This window comes from Erpetoichthys calabaricus, chromosome 17 (genome assembly GCF_900747795.2).
Source record: "Erpetoichthys calabaricus chromosome 17, fErpCal1.3, whole genome shotgun sequence".
NCBI lineage: Eukaryota > Metazoa > Chordata > Cladistia > Polypteriformes > Polypteridae > Erpetoichthys > Erpetoichthys calabaricus.
The window spans coordinates 15,617,907-15,640,405 of NC_041410.2; the positions used below are offsets into that span (position 1 = coordinate 15,617,907).

The 22,499-nt window shown below is 43.2% G+C and overlaps 1 protein-coding gene across 7 annotated transcripts in view; it reads right to left on the bottom strand.

Annotated features, from left to right (window-relative positions):
- The window catches only part of myo5aa (myosin VAa), a 299,077-nt gene that overhangs the window by 63,275 nt on the left and 213,303 nt on the right, over positions 1–22,499 (bottom strand). For all 7 annotated transcript variants that reach the window (XM_051920655.1, XM_051920654.1, XM_051920651.1 and 4 more), the window contains exons 24-28: positions 19,690–19,838; positions 12,250–12,366; positions 9,750–9,887; positions 7,278–7,334; positions 2,805–3,032 (exon numbers count right to left, since the gene is read on the bottom strand). In XM_051920655.1, coding sequence (XP_051776615.1) covers positions 2,805–3,032; positions 7,278–7,334; positions 9,750–9,887; positions 12,250–12,366; positions 19,690–19,838 — 689 coding nt within the window. The remainder of the gene's footprint in view (positions 1–2,804; positions 3,033–7,277; positions 7,335–9,749; positions 9,888–12,249; positions 12,367–19,689; positions 19,839–22,499) is intronic.

Genomic DNA, 22,499 nt, shown 5'->3' on the forward strand with positions numbered 1-22,499 from the left:
TTCTCCCTAAATAATAAAAACCATCATTTAAAAACTGCATTTTGTGTTTACTTGTGTTATATTTGACTAATGGTTAAATGTGTTTGATGATCAGAAACATTTTGTGTGACAAACATGCAAAAGAATAAGAAATCAGGAAGGGGGCAAATAGTTTTTCACACCACTGTAGCAAGACAGAAAGCACCAGGACTCTAAAGACTTGGACCTTCGTCCTTTTGCAGAGATATCCGGCGTGCCACACACCCCTTTCCAATGACCTCATGACTCCCCCCATGCTCTCCCAATCCGTCTGCTGACTTCATAGGAAGAGTCACCAGAGTCATGAATGTCACTGCCGAGGTCGACACTCTCTCCGCAGACGGACACACTGCTGATGGCCGTGCCCAAGAGGACATTAATGACCTAATGTCAAGGTACTATGGCCTCAATATAATGGCTGTACTAAACTGAACTAAAGAGGACTACTGTGTGCCTTGTCTTAATTGTCTTGATACTTCTAAAGTTTTTTGTGGTTCATTGTAAGTGCTTAGTTTTTTTTTTCCGCCATGTAAAGAAGCAGCAGCAGATAAGCAGAGTTTCATTCTGCAGCACTCATTCACTTTCAGTTTCTGTAACAAAAGAGGTGAGGCAGACAGCTAAGCCATGCAAAGCGAAATGAAAACTACACAAGTCACACCAAAGTAAAGGCTACAGCATCAGCATGAACACAGTGTTGTTTTACCTTGTCCTCCTAGCAGCAAGGAACAGCAAAAGGAATAAATACAAATTAAATTCAGGACATTTCAGCCAATCAAATGTTAACATGAAAGAATTCAGCATTTACCTGAGCATTTTATTTGGAGATAGCCTTCTGGGTTAAGACACTTAATACAAAAGTCACATGTCACACACATACACATACAACAATTCCAAAAAAAGTTGTGACCGTATGGAAAATCATGATAAAATAGAATGAATTGACTTATAAATTTACATTTTCTTGTATTGAAACAAAAACAGTATAATGACAAGGTCTTTCACCTTTCAACTGCATTACTTTTTGAAGATATACATTTATTCCGAAACTGATGCCTGCAACAGGCTCCAAATAAAGTTGGGACAGAAGTAGCGTAGGACTAATGATGATGTGACAAACTGATGTGAAAGAGGTCAGGCAATCGTGTTCAAGGATACAAAGAGCCTTTTGAGACTCAGCAATTTCAATGAATAATCTAGCAGTCTGAGAACAACGGTCCTCAAAGACAAATAAATAATCGGCAGAATTTTTTAGGCATTTCACCCTCTACATTGCAGAATTAAATGATTCAAGAAATCCGGTCAAATCTTGGGTGTATAAAGGACAAGGCAGGCAGCCACTTTTGAATGCACGTGATCGATGATGGGTACCATGACATGGGCTTGGGAGTATTTTAGTAAACCTTTGTCAGTCAATGCCACTCACTGCTGCAGGCAGAGATGCAAGTTAAGGCTTTATCTATGCAAAGTAGAAGCCATACATCAACAAAGTCCAGAAGTGCCACCAACTTCTCTGGGCCCGGTCTTATTGGAGATGGAAAGTGGAACAGTGGATTTGTATTTTGTGGTCCAATGAGCCAATATTTCAAACAGTTTTTGGGGAAAGAACAAAAAAAAAAAAAACAGTCATGGCCAAAGAGGAAAAGGACCATTCAAGATGTTTACCAGTGTCAGGTCTAAAAACCGGCATCTGTCATGTTATGGGGGTGTGCCAGTGCTGATGGCACACTTGCGAGGTCAACGTTAATGCAAAGAGCTATGTACACGTGCTGCCATTCGGATGGAGACGCTCCTGCATTTTCCAGCTGGACTGCACCAAAGCACATTCTACCTGGATAACAAGTGCATGGCTGCATAAGCAGAGACTGTAGGGACGAGCCTGACCTGCCAGCAGTCCTGACCAGTGTGGCACATTATGAAGTTCAAAATACGGCAACGTGGGCCTCGTACAATTACATACTGTAATAATAATAATTTTTTGCATTTATATAGTGCTTTTCTCACTACTCAAAGCGCTTAGCAATTGCAGGTTAAGGGCCTTGCTTAAGGGCCCAACAGAGCAGAGTCCCTTTTGGCATTTTACGGGATTCGAACCGGCAACCTTCCGATTGCCAGTGCAGATCCCTAGCCTCAGAGCCACCACTCCGCCTATAGCTGTAGCTGAAGACCCGTGTAAGTGAATGTAATTATCTTGTGTCTTCAGTGCCCAAATGCTTAATATGGGTTATTAAAAGAAAATGTGGCAATACACAGTGTGGAAACACTCTACTGTCCCAGCTCTTTTGAACTGTGTGGCAATCAAATTTGAGTGACACAAGTGTATACCCTGTATTTTCAGGTAAACCATCAAATAATGTGTTTTTGCTGTGCAGGGTGAAAACAATTTACGTATCACTCTTTGTTGTTTATATTCACATTTTCCATACTCTTTTGGAATTGGGCTTGTGCATACACATATTACTATCCAGACCAACTAATGCAGGGATTTCACAAAAAACGGACACTCAACTCCCAATTTGCTCCATTTACAAAAATGCTCGTGAAATCCTCAGGATTTTAAGAACATGTCATCATCTAAAACTCTTTAGGTAAGCTCTACATTATTGAAGAATATAAACTCTTATACCTTCATGCCTTTATGATGTCAGAGGCTAACTTTAAAGATGATTGGTTAAATCTGAATAACTGTCCTGGACTGTCCTGCAACTTGGATGTTCGCTTTATAATTATACTAACCCAACACTATCAGACATTTTAAACAAAACAGGGAAGATCGGTCGTTGCCATACCTTATGTTGCATGGCTTCCTTTTGGCTGACTAGCTGAGAGCGAAGTATCAGGACCTCCTCCTTACGGACCTCCAATTCCTCATTGGATGAGTTTAGCTGGTCGAGGAGAACCTTATAGGCAGGTGAGCCCGGTGCAGAGATGGCTGCTGTTGGCTTCTCGGACAGAACCTTTCGCAGCTCATTCAGATCATTCTTTAACTTTTTGTTCTCAGATTCCAACTCTTGCCGCTAGGAAGCAAATGGGGAAAAAAAAAAACAAAAAACAAAATGTAAACCAACCTTACATCTACTATACAGGTCAAATATACAGTTGAAAAATGTTCTAAAACATAAAGGAGATAAATGATAAGAATATCCAACATCTGTGGTGGGCTGGCGCCCTGCCCAGGGTTTGTTTCCTGCCTTGTGCCCTGTGTTGGCTGGGTTTGGCTCTCCGTATTAAATGTACGGCATCCTCACACATCCAAACCATATAGCATATGTGAATCACATTACAGTGATGCATTATTAACAGTACAGGCACAGAAAACGCTCCGTATTAACAGTAAGTTCAATTATCCATATTACTAACGGTAGACAACGGATAACTAATGGAGTCACGGTCACGGCTCAGACTGCCTCCTTTAGATGAATATTCGCTCGACTGACGGAGATACAAACACGAGCCCACCTGGATAAGATCAATGAACGCAGGCGCCTACAACGCGCGTCTGAAACTGCGGAAGCAAAGCAGGCACAGGTTCAAAACGAACGAGCTCGACTGACGGACAGACAAACACGAGCCCGCCTGGATACAATCAATGAATGCAGGCGCCTACAACGCGCGTCTGAAATGCCGCAAGCAAAGCGGGCACAGCTCCAAAACGAACAAGCTCGACTAATGTATTTCAGGATACCCAACGCCAGGGGTAAGCGAGCGAAGCGAGCAGGGGGCGGAGCCCCCTTGTTCTTTATGATCATAAAATAGGTCCTTACAATAGCAAACGATGAGAAGAATTCATAATTAATTGTAGAATTACGGTATTTGAGGGTTCCTTTTGTGGAGGATTGCCGGCTTTCCAGTCCGGCCCTCACCCCCAGGCCGCTAGGAGCAGCCCTCCGGACAGCATATTGGTGCCCCGAGTTCCAGCAGGGCCTCATGGACTCTGTAGTTTCTATACACAGCCCTGCTGGATACCTTGGGGGCCGCCAGGAGTCGCTGTGAAGGGGCTAGTGGACTCTTACATGCCCTATAACCCGGGAGTGTGTCACAGTCACGTGACTGGAGGAAGCGACGTGCTCCCGGGATGAAGAGGAGGACTGTTTGCCCTGACCCGGAAGGAAAACGGACTTGTTGTTTGGCTTGGAACCACTTCCGGGTCGGGGGCTATAAAAGGACTCTGGGTAAGCCCAGACATTTGAGCTGAGCTGGGAGGAAGGTGGGCTAAGTGTCTGGGAGCGGAGGATTGGTTGGAGAATAGTTTATTGTGTTTATGAGTGTGTGGAGGAGAGTGCTTGGTGCACTACTATTGTATAATAAAAAGAATTATTATTATACTTTCACCTGGTCATCAGAGTGGTACCTGAGGGTTCAAGAGGTGGACAAACGCTACATCTGCTACACTGGCGTAGTCGGCAGGATACTCTGGCCGTCTGGAGGCAGAGGATCTGCATTACAAATTAAATTTGTTGTGTCAGAGAACCCTAAGAATGTCCCTCAAGTAACCGCGGAGGTGAAAACTCCACCAGCGACCAAGAGCGCTGCAGCTGTGAGCCGTCCTCTACAGCAGACAACCATGGGCAAGAAATCCGGGAAAAAGGCTGGAATTGCCCAGAAGACTTCGGTCCCAGATCCAGTGGAGACCCTGTGGACTTACCTGACGGGCAGTGAGGAAGATCGGGAGCAGCTCAATACAGAGCCAACCCGAGCGGGACGACAGCCGGAACGTTGCAGGATTACAACTCCCGAAGATTATTACAGGGAGTTGGAGCGTGACCGCATACGTTCCGAGGTAAGTGCTGGGGAAGCACGCGAACCGCCGGGTGCTTGTTTTTCTCTGTTTGCAGAGGCTTGTCTGCACGAAGCAGGCAAGGAGCACGCCCGCCTCACACCTAGACAAGATGGCCACGACAGAAAGGAAGCAAGCCAGTCTAGGCGTCCGCGGAATGGGAGTCCATTGGCGGACGATGGCCACGTGACCTCGCGTGCCGGCGACCAGGAAGAAGAGCAGTTGGGAACCGTTGGCGAGGCCAATACTTCCCCGACGCGTCTGCGCTCCCTGAAGGGGAAGGGGGCAGCGAGTGAAGCAGCGCCAACTTCAAATAAAGGTAAAGAGGGGCGGGAAGTGACTGTAGTGTCTGCCGGCAAAGGTAAAAAGGCAGACCGCAGCCAGCCGCGGGAGGCTACCCGTTCCTCTAAAGACTCCAAATCCCAGGAGGCCTTGCGAAGCCCAGCAGAGCACGTGCCAGGAGTGGACGTTCTCATTGGTTCCCGGTCGGCAGGTGACCAAAATAAGGAAGTAGCCTTACTGCCGGCCAAGACAAATAACTTTATAAACTTAGGGGAGCTCGACGAGTATCTCGAGCCCCTAAATATTGTCTTCCAGGGACTAAATGAGTTAAGGAAGCGAGTGGAGGAGCTGGGAGCTGCAGCCGAAACGCCGTTGAGGGGACTGCAGGAATACCTTCGGCGGTTAGGCCGTGAAGCCCCGGCCTCGATTGATTCGGCGGTGCAGGTGAGTGAAATCTGCGGCGTATATAATAAGGGGACGCAGTGTGAACCGGCACCGCGTTTAATAAGTTGTGGTTGCCAAAGCGCTGTGTACCCGACAGTAGAATGTGGCACGATGACGGAGTGGTCGGGAAATTGTCCGTTAGAACCGGAGCAGCGGTATCAGACGCTGCTCTGGACTAATACGGACGTTAAGAGCCCGACCCGCGTGGAAAAGGGGTTGCCGTTGGTTACTGAAGGGGCGGGGGAAGTACCGATCGTCCCGGGGCAGCTGAATAGTGCTGTTACCCGGAGCGATACGGTACTAATGACGCTGCCTCCGAGTTTACATAGGACAACGGGCATGCAAACAGCAAAGAGGCTCTCTCTTTTCCATAGAGAGCCTCATGCTGTGCACAAGCCCCAGACAAAACAGGAGATCCCCGAATTAAAACGAGGGTCTCCTAACAAAATAAAGAAAAGGGCAAAGAGCAGCAAAGCGGCTATAATTCCCTCCTTGGCGGAGGACAGGGCGGAGCTAACCCTGACGGAGTTTCCAAGGTGTTTTAGGTCCCAAGAAGAGAGGCGACCAGGAGGACGGCGGCGGTGTTACAACTGCCGTCAACCGGGCCACCTATGGCGAAGTTGTCCCCGGAGGACAGGGGAGCGGTGGGTTAACCGTTACACTGTTCCCCCAAGGTTCGCTGGGGGGTCTCGACATCGTCGCCAGGGTCCGGACGACGCGTCCTCTTGGAGGAGAACGTCCCTCACGGGGATCAACGCTCCGCCCCAGTTGGCTTCGCTGAGAGGGGGGAACTGTGGAGGATTGCCGGCTTTCCAGTCCGGCCCTCACCCCCAGGCCGCTAGGAGGAGCCCTCCGGACAGCATATTGGTGCCCAGAGTTCCAGCAGGGCCTCATGGACTCTGTAGTTTCTATACACAGCCCTGCTGGATACCTTGGGGGCCGCCAGGAGTCGCTGTGAAGGGGCTAGTGGACTCTTACATGCCCTATAACCCGGGAGTGCGTCACAGTCACGTGACTGGAGGAAGCGATGTGCTCCCGGGATGAAGAGGAGGACTGTTTGCCCTGACCCGGAAGGAAAACGGACTTGTGGGTTTGGCTTGGAACCACTTCCGGGTCGGGGGCTATAAAAGGACTCTGGGTAAGCCCAGACATTTAAGCTGAGCTGGGAGGAAGGTGGGCTAAGTGTGTGGGAGTGGAGGATTGGTTGGAGAATAGTTTATTGTGTTTATGAGTGTGTGGAGGAGAGTGCTTGGTGCACTACTATTGTATAATAAAAAGAATTATTATTATACTTTCACCTGGTCATCAGAGTGGTACCTGAGGGTTCAAGAGGTGGACAAACGCTTCATCTGTTACACTCTAGAGTTCCTCTTTCTCTTGTACCATTTGGCTCAAAACCTAATCAGCACATCGTCATCTCATAACAGGCTTAAGTTCGGAGTTTGGTATTTTTTCGTCTAGCCGTTTTAGCTCCGGCCCATCCTCAAGAAACTGTGACACACAGACAGACACACCCCCATCATTGAGATATCTATGTTTTCGGTATCAGGGGACCCTAAAACGTCGAGATCCATTGAAAACTGGAGATCGAAAGTTTTGATGAATCTAAAGCACTTTTGCTCCTCCCCGATAGACTATAGGTTATGGTGTGGGAGGGCACAAAGCAAAAATAAATAAAAAGTAAATGGTCAATTTGTCTTGTGTGTTTTTGGGACACCAAGATTATCTCGACAATATCTGGAAAACAGTTTAAAAATACCTTAAGTGACTCATATTCCAGTTCTGCTCCTCGTGCTCTGTTACGTTGCTCTTCCTCCTTAAAAAAAAAAAAAAAAAAACAGGCAAAATTAAACATTACTATTATTTTTATTTATTTTTATTTATTTATTTATGTACAGTTAAGCAAAAAGTAAAAAAAAATTAATTAGATCAGATCGTGCAGAGTCAGGTTATGTGAGGCTTTCGGGAATGCGCTGATTGCATAAACTCGGGGAGCATCAGTACTGGCAGCTTCATGTGAAACAATGCTAAGTGCCACCGCATACAAGAAGCATTTGTAGACAGTGAAAGTGCTGTCAGATGCATTAATCGCAGCATGATGTAAATGGTTTGAAGTAACATGTTTTATCTGCACAATGTCTGTCTGTATGTTCCCTAGACAATCCTAAATCATTTGAGCAGTGTGGACCAAATCTTAACTAGTTGCTCTCTATGACCATGCAGACAACATAAACTACTTACGAACTCTAAATTTTGACCCTGGAGGTTCCCAGTGTTTTGTTTTTTTTCCCCTTTTGTGCTACATTCCGTACACCAATGCCACCTGCTGGTTCAGAGCAAGTAAAACATTCAAAATGACTGATGTCAGACTAGCAGAGAAACTTAGCAGTGTTTAACATGAATTACCTGGGCAACACCACTTCTACCTTCTGTAATACCAGCAAACCCACGATTCTCGAAAGAATCGCATATCCAAGAATGGCAATCACTTTCTGTTCCCGCCGATATTTGGAGGGAAGAAAAATCATGGAGGGTGGGTGCGTCCTGGGAAAGTTTTCATTTAATTAAATAAATATATTTGTATTAAAGCGGTTTCTTTTAGGAGCAGTGACTCATCTGGTTCTGGTGTTTTAGAAGCGCGTTGTAGGCGCCTGCGTTCATTGTTTTTATCCATGAGGTCTCGTTTTTGTTTTTCTATGGCTGTGTCGTTAGCTAGAAGTCGTTTGTTGACAGAGGCGGATTCGCATGCTGAAGTGACCATGGCGGCAGATCCGGGCTTCGAGATCTACATTACTAGACGAAGGGGCCGGTGGTTGTACTGTGTACGGCTTGCTTGTGGCCTCTGGCATCTGTGCATATATACAACCTGGCGTGCACGCTTTACCTCAAGTTTAGTTTACAGGTCGTGTTGTGTTGTTTGGGTGCCACCTACCGACTCTGGGGCGCTGAGGGGCAGTGCGGGTGCGCTTTCAGTGCTTTTTCCTTGCATATATACAAACATAACTAAATGAAGGTTGTATATGCGGTGGTGTGCACGTTCGGGCGGCGTTTGTATTGTGACCTGAAGTTTAGTTTACAGGTTGTGTTGTTTGGGTGCCACCTACTGACTCTGGGAAGCCACTGGGTTTGACTCTGGGGCACAGTGCGCGTGCGTGGTCAGTGCTTCTGGCCTGTGGCCTCTGCAATCCTTGCATATATACAAACATTACTAAACGAAGGTTGTATATGCGGTGGTGTGCGCGTTCGCGTCTGGGCGGCGTTTGTATTGTGACCTGAACTTTAGTTTACAGGATGTGTTGTGTTGTTTGGGCGCCACCTACTGACTCTGGGAAGCCACTGGGTTTGACTCTGGGGTGCTGAGGCGCAGCACGCGTGCGCTTACGGTGCGCCTGGCATCCGTGCATATACACAACCTTCGTTTAGTAATATAGATAAAAAGGAGTATTGTGCGCTTGGGGAGGTGTTGTGTAAGAATTGATCAAGAGTGGAAGTGCAGAGCAATGCAAATGAGAATCAAAGGGTTGCTGGTTAACTCCTGCTTTGTCAGGTTTTCTTCATAATTTAAGCACCATGAACTGTCCACCCTAAATTGAGAGGACGAGTCAGTAATGACAGAGTTGAAGGTCACAACCCAGCAAGAAGTTACCTCAATTCTGGAACCGAATCAGACAAAAAAAAAGAACAAATTCTCGACTCATGAGAGCTTACATTGATAGTAAGGCAGTGTGGATGACAACTAGGACAGCTTACAATAACAACAGGGTCACCATTTACAAAAAAAAAACACAACCTGTTGCTTTCTTTCTTTACCCCATTCCATAAACCTAGTTGGGCAACACTGGGTACTTCAGCTGGTTAACTACACAAGTTAACACTTGTGTCTTGTTTCATGCTGGCGCAAATTTAAAATCAATTTTAATGGCAATGTTTTAGGTATTAACAAATCAGAATTCACTACATCTACTAAAAACAGAAGGAGCTTAGGGAAAAATACCAAGCTTGAAAAGACGTGAACTTTTTCCTTTTTTCACTTTCATTTTGCATCAGGAGGAGAACAGCTAGGAGAGTGCCAGGGCTGCTCAAGTGCATCCCAAACTGTATTTTGTTAAGTATTAGCATTAATAGCTGTGGTTTTTACTTAGTGATTGACATTCCTCAATAGCCTGAGGCTCAAAAACAGCAAGGCCGAACCTCACAACAGGACCACTAGCAGCCCTCATCACCACCTTACCGTTGCCTTGATGCGGTGAATCTGCTCCTCCTTCCTGTCGAGCTCGTTCTGCAGGGACTGTTTATCTTGCTCCAGTTCTGTTACCCGCTTCTGCAGTTTCAGGAAGAGGGACATGTCCAAAGGTGCTTTAGGGACATCCTGCAAGTCAATCAGAAAGTTAATGTGCTAATATCGTAAGAGGTAGAGTACATGATGGAAAATGAACTATTAAGAGAGCAAACAGTGTCAGCCTATGGCAGAGACACACAATATAGCAATCGTAAACCGCTATGATGCACCACGTTTTTAGCGACATGTATGAATTGGATTGCAGGTCAACCCCAAACTGCCTTCAGACCCTTTCCTGTGGTGCTGAGAGATTACATCAAATAGTAAAATTAATTTATACAAATAAAATGACCCAGAGAATCAAATGTAAAGAATCAATTAAACTAAATTCACACAAACTCGACAGCAACGTTTAGATTCCGTAACCGCACACCCCTTTCCCAACACACATAGTATACAAATAACACGAAAAATCATGAACCCTAAACATTCGACAATATCAACACAGTTTTGTCTCTTCATAAAAATAAAATATTCCACAATGTTTCCAAGTCTTAAGACGTGCTATCCCAAAGTAAAAGCTTATTACTTGCTCACTCATTCTCGATCCTCTTAACTGTCCCTTCCACTTCATTCAGTATACTGGGATCTCTTTTGAGGTGGCCACCTCTAAACTGTGCAGGACTTCAGTGCTCCACTGAGACAATGTCTTTCCCGACTTTGAATAGCTCACGTCTGTCACCTCCGCCTCTGTTTTTTCCTTTTTTTATCCTGCCTTTTCGTGCTCTTTTCTTAACAGTACACCCACAACAGTTTCCAATGCACCCTCCCGGAAATCGCTGCAACAGACCCATACCTCACAAAGGTCCACCTTATTGCTGTATACCCAATATATCCATCTTAGGCCTTACACAATAGAGAAACAAAAGAAAAAACAGAAAATAAATGTATGTGGCAGTTCTTCAACATTACCAAACATATAGAAGGAGAAAAGAAAAACGACAGTATTAAGACCAAGGAATCAAACTACAGTAATCCCTCCTCGATCGGTGAAAATCCGCGAAGTAGAAACCATATGTTTATATGGTTATTTTTATATTTTCATGCTTGGGTCACAGATTTGCACAGAAACACAGGAGGTTGTAGAAAGACAGGAACGTTATTCAAACACTGCACACAAACATTTGTCTCTTTTTCAAAAGTTTAAACTGTGCTCCATGACAAGACAGAGATGACGGTTCCGTCTCACAATTAAAAGAATGCAAACATATCTTCCTCTTCAAAGGAGTGCGCATCAGGAGCAGAGAATGTCAGAGAGAGACAGAGAGAAAAGCAAACAAATCAATAGGGCTGTTTGGCTTTTAAGTATGCGAAGCACCGCGGCAGAAAGCTGTTGAAGGCGGCAGCTCACACCCCCTCCGTCAGGAGCAGAGAGAGAGAGAGACAGACAGAGAAAAACAATCAAAAGTCAATACGTGCCCTTCGTGCTTTTAAGTATGCGAAGCACCGTGCAGCATGTCGCTTCACGAAGCAGCTGCACAGAAGGGTGCAACGTGAAGATAATCTTTCAGCATTTTTAGATGAGCGTCCGTATCATCTAGGTGTGCAAACAGCCCCCCTGCTCAATCTCCCTACGTCAGGATCAGAGAAAGTCAGCGCGAGAGAGAGAGAGAGAGAAAGTAAGTTGGGTAGCTTCTCAGCCATCTGCCAATAGCGTCCCTTGTATGAAATCAACTGAGGAAGCATGTACCAGAAATTAAACGACCCATTGTCCGCAGAAATCCGCGAACCAGCAAAAAATCCGCAATATATATTTAAATATGCTTACATATAAAATCCGCGATAGAGTGAAGCCGCGAAAGGCGAAGCGCGATATAGCGAGGGATTACTGTATACAAGGTTGAGGAATTCAACATTTAAGTTTGATGTAAAGCAAACGGATTAATGCCACTTGTGATTAGGAACAGGCTGAAGCACACGCGGTATGGTGCTTATCAAAACGGAGTGAATACAAGCCTTTAATCCGCTAACTCACACATGCAGACTTCCTTGAGCTGGTTAGGGGCTACAGACCCACAGCCATAGATGTTCGATGCTCTTTTGCAGCTCAGATACTTTTATCATGCAGTCTAAAACATGCTGTATTCTTACTAAACAGATACTTGATGTCACATTTACTATTTATTGCCATTATTATTGTGATTTTTTTTTTGTGTTGATTTAGGTTTATTGCACTATGTATGGCTTCTTCAAGTTCAATGTGGTACACCTAAAACAATGCACTGCCAGTACTTTAATAACAAAGTGACATGATGGGTTAACCTCATTCTGCTGTTTCAGAGTCCCACAACAGCTGATGCAGCAAGCCTCATGCATTCAGTTTATCAAGTGATGAAAACAGGATATGCCTTTTCTCCCGGATGGCCTTTAGAAATGAAAGACTGACTCTCACCTCAGGTCCCCGTGATGCCTCCTCGTCTCGCTCAGCGAATTCTGAGTTATAAGTGTACTCTGACTCATTACTGCTGTGGGTAGAATCCGTTCTCCTGTGTCCTGGCTTTGGTATAACCTATGGAGAGAAAGACCAAAAAAAAATTAGCTTAGAGCGCAAGTCTGGTTTCTCTCAGCATGGGGTAAAACTAGTTGATTAAAAAACACAATATGTAACCTTTAGCATTCTATACATTTTTATTCATAAGGAAATAAACCAAAGTTTGAATATGTAGTTGTCTAAATAACAGACACAAAAACTAACCAAATTCTACATCCTTACTCCTTACTGTGTCAGCTATGAGGGTGCTGCTGCCTGTACACATCAGAGGCTCTTTCCACTTTCTCTTACCTTCAAGCCAAGAGAAGGCTGACTGGGTCTGGGCCTACCAAGTTCCACTGTGTGTGGATTTCCCATGCAAACAATGTCATGCCACACCCTTGGCCACACCCATTAAAGCTCCTTGGCCACACCTCCCACTTGCTGCTTCCTAGTACACAATCATCACTTACGGCCTCTTTTAACATCTTCTTTCACAATACTCACTTCATGAACTTGTCTACTTGTTCTTGTCTTCTCTTTCTACTCCATATTAGTTTCAATTTACAACTTTGATCTTCCACCAAGGATTCTGTTAGCTTTTTACCCATTTAAATTTATACATTATTTACAGTTTTTACACTATTATGTTTCCCTATTTAAACTCTCATCAATCTCACAAATAAATATGAATCCTTTACCATTATGACCAGCCATTCTAGACTTCCCACCTGGGGAAAAGTCATACAGTATGGGCTCACATTTGGTTCTCAACCCAATGACCAGAGTTTGGCGGTTTTTTTTTAATTTTTTTAGACTTGTGTAGGAAGGGAGATCCAAAAATTTCCAGAATCGTTCAATAGCAACATCATCTGCAAAAGATGATGTTGTCCTGTTTGCTTCATCAGGCCGTGATCTTCAGCTCTCTCTGGATCGGTTTGCAGCTGAGTGTGAAGCGGCTGGGATGGGAATCAGCACCTCCAAATCCGAGACCATGGTCCTCAGCCGGAAAAGGGTGGAGTGCCCTCTCAGGGTTGGGAGCGAAATCCTGCCCCAAGTGGAGGAGTTCAAGTATCTCTGGGTCTTGTTCACGAGTGAGGGAAGAATGGAGAGTGAGATCGACAGGCAGATCGATGCGGCATCCGCAGTGATGCGGGCATTGCATCGGTCTGTCGTGGTGAAAAAGGAGCTGAGCCATAAGGCAAAGCTCTCAATTTACCGGTCGATCTATGTTCCTACCCTCACCCATGATCATGAGCTATGGGTAGTGACCGAAAGAACAAGATCGCGAATACAAGAGGCTGAAATGAGTTTCCTCTGCAGGGTGTCTGGGCTCTCCCTTAAAGATAGGGTGAGAAGCTCAGTCATCTGGGAGGGGCTCAGAGTAGAGCCGCTGCTCCTCCGCATCGAGAGGAGTCAGATGAGGTGGCTCGGGCATCTGATCAGGATGCCTCCTGGATGCCTCCCTGGTGAGGTGTTCTGGGCACGTCTAACCGGGAGGAGGCCCCGGGGAAGACCCAGGACACGCTGGAGGGACTATGTCTCCCGGCTGGCCTGGGAACGCCTCGGGATTCTCCCGGAAGAGCTAGAAGAAGTAGTCAGGGAGAGGGAAGTCTGCTGGGCATCTCTGCTCAAGCTGCTGCCCCCACAATCCGATCTCGGATAAGCGGAAGAGGATGGATGGATGGATGGATGGACGTTCAATAGCAGGGGAGTAGGGTGTAGTTATCGACTATGGCCTAGGTATCGTTTTGTCTACAGTGTTTTCAAGTCCATAGAGTTGCATCATGCAAAGATGATCAATCGTGCTTGTGACTTTGGTGATTTTGTTTTTCTCCAGGTCAGAAAAAAAGCATGCCAGGCCACAACGAACATAAAAACAATGGCGATCGCGTTTTTGCAAATCGACGGACAGGTTTATATAAAGAGATTCCCTGTCAAACAGACTGTTAATCAGCAACATTAAATTGAACTGCTGAGGCGTCTGAGAGAAAGTATACGGGGGGAAAAAAAAAAAATGTCCGGAGCAGTAGTGTACATAAAACTTGCAGTTTGCACCATATGGACGCACCAGCAAACACTGCTGCACTGTGATAGCCCACCTATACACATTGCGTTAGTCAAAACGTTTTTTTGCCAAAAAGAATACTTTGCACCACTCAAATTCACCAGATCTCGCTCCATGTGACACCTGTCTGTACTAGAAATTAAAATTGAGACTGAAGGGAAGACTGTTTGCCACCGTTGAAAAAATCCAGGAAAAAAAAAAAAAAGTTAGTAACGGTAACTGAAGATGTATACAGGAAAGGTTAAAAAGAGAAATGCACGAGGACAAGTGGATTGCATCTCAAGGGAGAATTTGGATGGTGACTAAGATGCAATGGGTTCCTCCTCATATGCATCGACTTACCTCCTATTTCTAAATTTTGTCATTGACAACATACATTTTAATCTTTGCTCACTGATTGACCTAAGATTTTATTAAACCTCTACTACTAGCTTCTACTATGATCCCTCACAGTCAGCACTGCTTCATGTCCTGCTAACAAGTCCTACAACCACAGAGCTGGACTTCTGAGACTGAGCAGCACGGCGGATGACAGACACACCACAGAGGTGTGTGTAGCCGGCAGGACATGACAGGTTTTCAAACTATGCTGAGCCCTTGTAATGGAGAGTAATATCTAGCATACAGATTTTTTTATGTATTCCACCCGCAGGGGTGCCCAACTCCTGTCCTGGAGGGCCGCAGTGGCTGCAGGTTTTCATTCTAACCCTTTTCTTTATTAGTGATCTGTTTTTGCTGCTAATTAACTTCTTTTGAATTAATTTTAATTGACTTGGTTGTTAAGAAATGTTTCCCTGAATGTCTTCATGGTTCCTCTTTACTGCTTCATTTCTTTCCTGAAATGGAACCCAAACAGAAGTGAAATGTGAAGTGAGGGAGCCAAGAGAAGACCAAATAAGTCAGGGCCTCAAACTCCAACCAATTTCACTCCAACCAGTTGCTTCATTAGGTGCCGAGTCTTGTCATTAATTAAACCCGTTCTTTAATTCCATGGCTTGTTGCTGCTCTCATTGTGCAATAGCAGACATTTCCGAAATTGTGGATTTTCCTCTTTTCTAAGAGCAGGTCAGCATTCCTGAGACCTTCACCTTTCCTTATTTTCAGATATTGTACGATGGTCACAGTTTGCTGGTCCTGTTTTGGCTCATTTTGTATCTCATTATTGTTTTGTCTGAGTCTTCAAGAGCAAGTCAAATAAAATGAATTCAAAAGAAGTTAATTAGCAGCAAAAACAGGTCACTAAATAAGAAAAGGGTTGGAATGAAAACCTGCAGCCACTGCGGCCCTCCAGGACTGGAGTTGGGCACCCCTGGATTAATGTGTAACAATATCTAAAATTTAAAATGGTTAACCTTGCAGGAAAGCTGGATAAATCAGTTATTGCTGAGAAAAATTTATGACCATAACTAGAGCAAAAAAGGATTTTTGTTAGGTGCTATTCTGGGGTATTTGATTTGTAGTAGGGGGGTGAAGACTCTGCATTGATCTGGGTGTAAATCAGCGTTTCTCAACCTCTAAGTATTTACGACCCGAGTTTTCATAACAGTTTTAATCGCACCCCCCCTAACGTTTTTTTGAAAGGAGCCCACAAATACCAATTTGTTCTTTTTTAATTAATGGTATATCATAGATGCATATTTTATTATACCTACTTTTATCGACATTTATCTAACTCGATATATATTTTTCTAGTATCAGAATGTAGTTTAAGTTAATTTGTTTTGGTTTTAATAGATGTATTTTTCATATTTTTGATTCTTGTTTTCTTTTTTTCACATTTGCGCGCCCCACTTTTTGTTACTTCTTGCCCCACCCCACAGATTGAGAACCACTGGTATAAAAGAATTGCACCAGAGTGCTTTCTTATAATGTGCATTCCTGCGGAGTGCAAAGCTGCTGCTTTGACATTCTACCTGGGGTAATTAAAGTAGAATTTATGAGCCTCTGGAAGGAGGACACGTTTTAGAAGCATAAGCACCCATTTCCCTTTCCCTTCCAGGAAGATGGCCTACGGGAAAATGCAGATGGCCAAGATGAAAGGCCAGGGATGGAATGAAGGCCAGCTCTCCATTAGCCAACAATACACTCCCACTGGTCCGAGAGGCTCTGCCAAGGATGACAGGATTAGACTTAAATTAAGGGCTAAAAGTAAAATAAAATGTCTTTGCTGCACCATCTATGTATATGGCCATGTCGTGTCTCTGGTATTTCATCCAAGGGCCATGCTGGACCATGTCGGATCAGAGATCAGTCAACATACTAGGACAGTGAGCCACCTGGTTGCCAAAGCAAACAAGATAACTGCTTGTTGGTCAGGTTGTATGATTGTGCTCACTAGACAGACAGACAGATAGATGTGAAAGGCACTACATGATAGATAGATAGATAGATAGATAGATAGATAGATAGATAGATAGATAGATAGATAGATAGATAGATAGATAGATAGATAGATAGATAGATAGATATCTTAAGTTAACCAATCTACTCTCTCTCTATATATATATATAAAATCCTAAGCCTAAAAGTGCAACGATTTTATGTGACTTTTTATGTCACGCTTTACATCAGGCTTATTTTAAGACCTACATATATATGTTAGGTATCATTCTTTTCAGAATTTATTGAACTTTAATGTGATGCTGTTAGATTTTCACATTCTTATTCCATTTTTAAATTATAAACTAAAATATCAAGAAAGTCATGGTTCTTGTCGGTTAAAACGAATGGATAATTTAGTCTCTTATAAATACTCATCGAGCATAGTGGGCATCAGTTTAACAGGAATACTCCAATCGGTAAGAGTAAATATTTTATCCTCATTTCATGATATTTACTCCATTAAATAATAATTAATTTTTCCTTTACATATTTATAGAATTTTGTGATTTTGACTCCAATAAATAATATTTTTCTTTTGTACATCTACAGATTTTACTAATATTCTTGCCACAACTGGGGTTTAGGCGCCAAAGGCACCAGGGGGGCTTGCCCCCTAGTATATGCATAAACAGTGAATTTCTCTCCTACCTGTTCTTCTACCCCATCGAATTGCCCAGGGTTGTAGATATAAAAGAAAGCGGAAGTGTTGAATTATAGTCAATCCTGACAGTGACCAGGCTGAGAAGAGTAAGCATACAATGCTACAGATGGAAAATGAGACATCATATTCGTAGTAAAAAGAGTCTGAAAGGGGAAAACAGGGTCACCTTAGGACCCTACCACAAGAAAACACCACTATTAATGCTACATTACAACTGTAATGGTGTAAAAAAAAAAAAAAAAGCCATATGAAGATTTTAATATTCAAAACTCACACTGAACTGTCATTTAAACAATAAAATAAAGAACCTGAACTGCAAATTCAATTCAAAATGTGACCTGTGTCACACACACATTTTGTGTTTAGAAAGCTAAAGGTTACAACTAACACTAACACTGATTAACCTGCCAGCAACAAGAAGACCCAAATAAACAGCCAGTAATTACAAAACCTGGAGCTTCAGACTTTATTTAAACAGAGTCTACCTAAACATTTAAACTCTTTAATCCCATGTTAAACACACTCGTGTATATTTTTTTAAGCCGGTGCTACAGACTGATTTTAAATCCTGTATCTTTACTGTCTTGAACCTTGTATCTTTTAGATCATTCTTTTGGAATCTTAAAAAAAATTATAGATTGTCACAAATACTGTTAATAATTGGGGTAATTAGGATCCAAATGGACGAACAGCCTAAGAAAGGTGAACACATTGATTTTTCTTGTAATTGTTGTTAATTCGAGGTGAAGTTTACCATGTATGCTGATCATAGAAGAAGAGCAGAGCCAGAAAAAGAAGACAGAGGAGAGCAAAGAAAGGAACAACAAAAGAAATCGGTAAAACGTCTGCGGACTGAACAACAATCTGAAGCCACTGTGCACTTCATCTTTCATCACCTTTATTTTCTGCCTAAGTATTTTCAATAAGAATCTTTTTCAAATATATTCCCTACTTTTGCTACCATCGGTTTTGCTGTGTTTATATTAATTTTGCTTTATAAGAAGATGGATTTTATACTCCCGTGACCCTGTGTTCGGATTCAGCGGGTTGGATGATGGATGGATGGATGGATTTTGTACGGTTTGATTGGGTCTAGGTGTATTGTTGAGAGCACCTGGTGTGGGTGACTGTCATATTCCGACAGGGGTTAGCAGCCGAGAAGAGACGTTTTCAGCAGAAAGCAGTTCAGTGAATGGGGCACCTGCTTTGGTGATTGGCACAGGTGGAGCTCAGGCCTGAAGACCACCATTTGGTGTGCTTGTGAACACCTAGTAAGTCTCTTTACTTGAGACAGCTGTCCACGTGGATGTAAAGATGGACCTGCTGGGGTGCTATAAAGCAGATACCTAACACTCCTATAAACAATACAGTAAGTGTAACATAGGTGAACCAAAATAATGAGCATACTGTACATGTGGGGTGCTATAAAATATAGTTATACCTAAAACTCATAAATAGTACAGTTAACAGGAATTACAGCATAGGAGCACAAATATAACAAACATAGAAATCTCCATGATGACATATTCAAGGTATAGTGATGAGAGCACCTGGTGTGGGCGATTGCCATAATCCCACAGGGGTTAGCAGCCGAGGGGAGACCCTCCAATAATAAAAGCAGATGCGGTGAGCGGGTACTTGCTTTGGTGATTGGCACAAGAGTAGCTTAACCATTTGGTCTGCTTATGCTGAGCTAGTAAGTCTCTTTGCTTAAAGCAGATAATGCTGTACATGTGGGGCGCTATAAAGCAGCTATATTAAGGCAAAATTCAACAACAATACAACAACCAAAAATTAGCCAGGCAAGTAACAGAGTGAAATAAATTAAACTCATGCCAAGGATAGGAGTGTCCAGTATACCTTTATAAGGACAGACATCTCTTATGCATATTGCATTCTTATGAACTGCTTGATGTGGTATCCTGAAATTTCATATTTTTTATCGTACATGCAAGTAAAAAACATCAACTGAACTTGAATTTGCATTTGGTGTATTAAAACAAGCACCACAACAAGATTTCTGAAATAAGAGAACTGAATAAAACGAAACCTGAAAAATGAAATTAAAAACGTCCAGTGTTAACAAAACTGAATAGGATGATGTTTTAGATATTTTGGATTGAATACACTAACTGCCTTGTCAGGGGAATTAAGTAAGCAAGAATCAGCATGAACTCCCTGCCCTGGAATGATCAAGTGATAAAACACGAAGTGCTCAGTCTCCTATGCACGCCTGCTTCCGCATCCTTACCATGGTCAGCGTCATTTCCTCCTTCAGGTCCTCATAACGCGCCTCCAAGTGCAGGTGTTCCGTGAGCAGGTTTTGGTATCGGGATCGTTCCTCGTTCAGCTCGCATTCAATTTGCTTGGTCTCTTCCACTAAAGCCTTCTCCATTTTCTCTGAAGAGATATTAAAACATTAAAACTTAGCACAAGAATTAAACAAAATATGCAGCTACATTGTGGAGGCAAACTCATTTAAATATTAGTACGGATTTCAGTCCAATAGGTTTTTTTTTTTCTCCCCCCCAGACGTACTTGAAATCATTAAATGCACTTCTTAAGTGATGTTGCAGGTCATTTGTAGAAGTAGTAAATCTGAATTGATTTTGTCATCAGAAGGTGACTTTTTGAGAGTACAGACACTTCAGTGCACAGTGGACAATTCTTCCACCTCACAATTGTTGGCCAAGGTGAATTTTTTGCCTGGTTATGGAGTCTACAGGTTCTCACAGAGTTAGTGTGAATTTTCGCCCAGTCCTTTGGAAATTCTCCCTAAAATCCAAAGGCAGGCTATCAAATGTATTGTTATATTTAAACTGACTATTGCGTGAGTGTATATGAGTGCTTCAGTGGGTGGCTTGCAATAGACTGGTGGTCCATCCAGGGTTGCTTTTCACCCTGGGGTCATTATAGTCTGATAGGCTATGGTTTTTTGGACCCTGACCTGTAAAGTGCATTCAGAAAGTGGACAGATGAACAAAAATGGTGTCTCTCTTGTCTACCCAAGACAGGCATTTTTCCCTCTCAACAATACAACTCATACTGTAATTAATATTTATGAATTTTGTGGCTTCTTTTCTCTAGAAGTCACCCCGCAGTCTGTCTATGAGGCTCCATCAGTTGTTACATTTGAGTTGGCGATCAAGACCAGCCTATTCTGTTTTGTCTGCAGCAGACACTTCTTCTGGCTGCTCCCATTAGGGGTCGCAAACAGCAGATCATCTTCTTCCATATCTTCCTGTCCTCTGCATCTTGTTCGGTTACCCCCATCACCTGCATGTTCTCTCTCACCACATCCATAAACCTCCTCTTAGGCCTTCCTCCTGTCCTCTTCCCTGGCGGCTCTATCCTTAGTATCCTTCTCCCAATATACCCAGCATCTCTCCTCTGCGCATGAACAAACCAATGCAATCTCTCCTCTCTGACTTTGTCAACCAAACCGTCCAACCTGAGCTGACCCTCTAATGTCCTCATTTCTAATCCTGTCCATCCTTGCCACACCCAATGCAAATCTTAACATCTTTAACTCTGCCACCTCCAGCTCGGTCTCCTTTTTTTGGTGCCACCATCATCATCATGTTCTGCTGGACAGTCCATTCACCTTCCTTCATTTCTTTCTCATTTGCTCTCTGCCCAATGTCCACATTTCTTTCCTTCTAATTTGCCCTCAAGTACTTGCCTCAGTAGACATTCTTTCTCTTACAGAAATTTGGTTTAGAACAGTAGTTCTAAAAGTGTGGTCTATGTACTACTGGTGGTCCACAGACTAACCTAGTCATCTTTCTTAGAACTTTCTTACTGATAAGGCCACAGGAAATGACACCTGACTGTCTGACTTTCTTGAGGACAACAACATCTTTTACTTCTACACTACTTCTTCCTGCTCCAATTCTGTATTCCAAGTCTGCATGAGGGGGCTCATAAAGTAGAAATATGAGTTAGCATTAGCCTGAAACACAGAAAGAGAGACTGAGGAGCACCGCAAGTCTGACAGACGACTGAATTTCCCAATGGGATTAATAAAGTTGACTATTTGTGCTGGTTTTTTTGTTGTCTTTCTCAGGGCACCTCCAAGGGCATAAGAGTGGGAGTAACATAGGCACTTAAATTAAGGAGGTACTTTCTGATAAACAGCCCTGATCGGCCTTATATTGATTCAGGTTACATCCATGCTACAAGGTTTTCACCTTTGTGCATCCATTAACACCTTTTGTCCACACTACCCTTGGCTCCCAAAAACGGAGACTTTTGAAAATGCTCTCCAGAGACGTATATTTCTAAAAATGCCAGCTCAGTGTTACAGTGTAGACAGGTGAAAATGAAGAGTTTTGAAAACGCAGACTCTAATCTCACTCTGATTGGTTTGTGCCGATTACATGACGCTTCCCTGATTGGATCCTGGTCATTACAAAGTCTCATTCCCTGACTGGTCACCATTATCAGAAGAATACAATATTCCAACAGAGCGGACATATGTATTCCAACAGAGCGGACATAGAAGAGTATCTTAATATGGTGCTTTTTGTGTTGCTTACTGGGTTTGCATCATTTCAATACGACACGTGCGTGCAAAAGGCAAACAATTTGCCGGTCTCCACAGTTTTACGATAAACATGATGGCCTTCAATGTAACGGAGCCTTCATAGAAGGCACTTCCTCATCCCATTTCTGCAGATATGTGCATGTCCAGTGTGGATGAATGTCTCTATTATATGTTTTTGGTCATTTTACTGTGAGTGGAGATTCTGTCGTAAACGATGTGAAAACATTAGTGTGAATGGAGATCATTTTAATTTAAAAACTCCAATTTCAAAAGAAAACATAGTAGTATAGACATAGTCTCAGTATTTGAGTTTGTGTGCCAGCGGTTTTTTACTTATACAAGTACATAAATAAAACAAATGTGATAAATGTACTGCACACAATGGCAGTTGTCGGTGGTACTAAATATCAATGACTTTGACATAATGGTCCTTGGTTTACAACACTGTACGACATAATGGTCTAAAAATATATAAGTCTTTCATTTTCACCTGAGATCTGTCGGACGTATCTCTT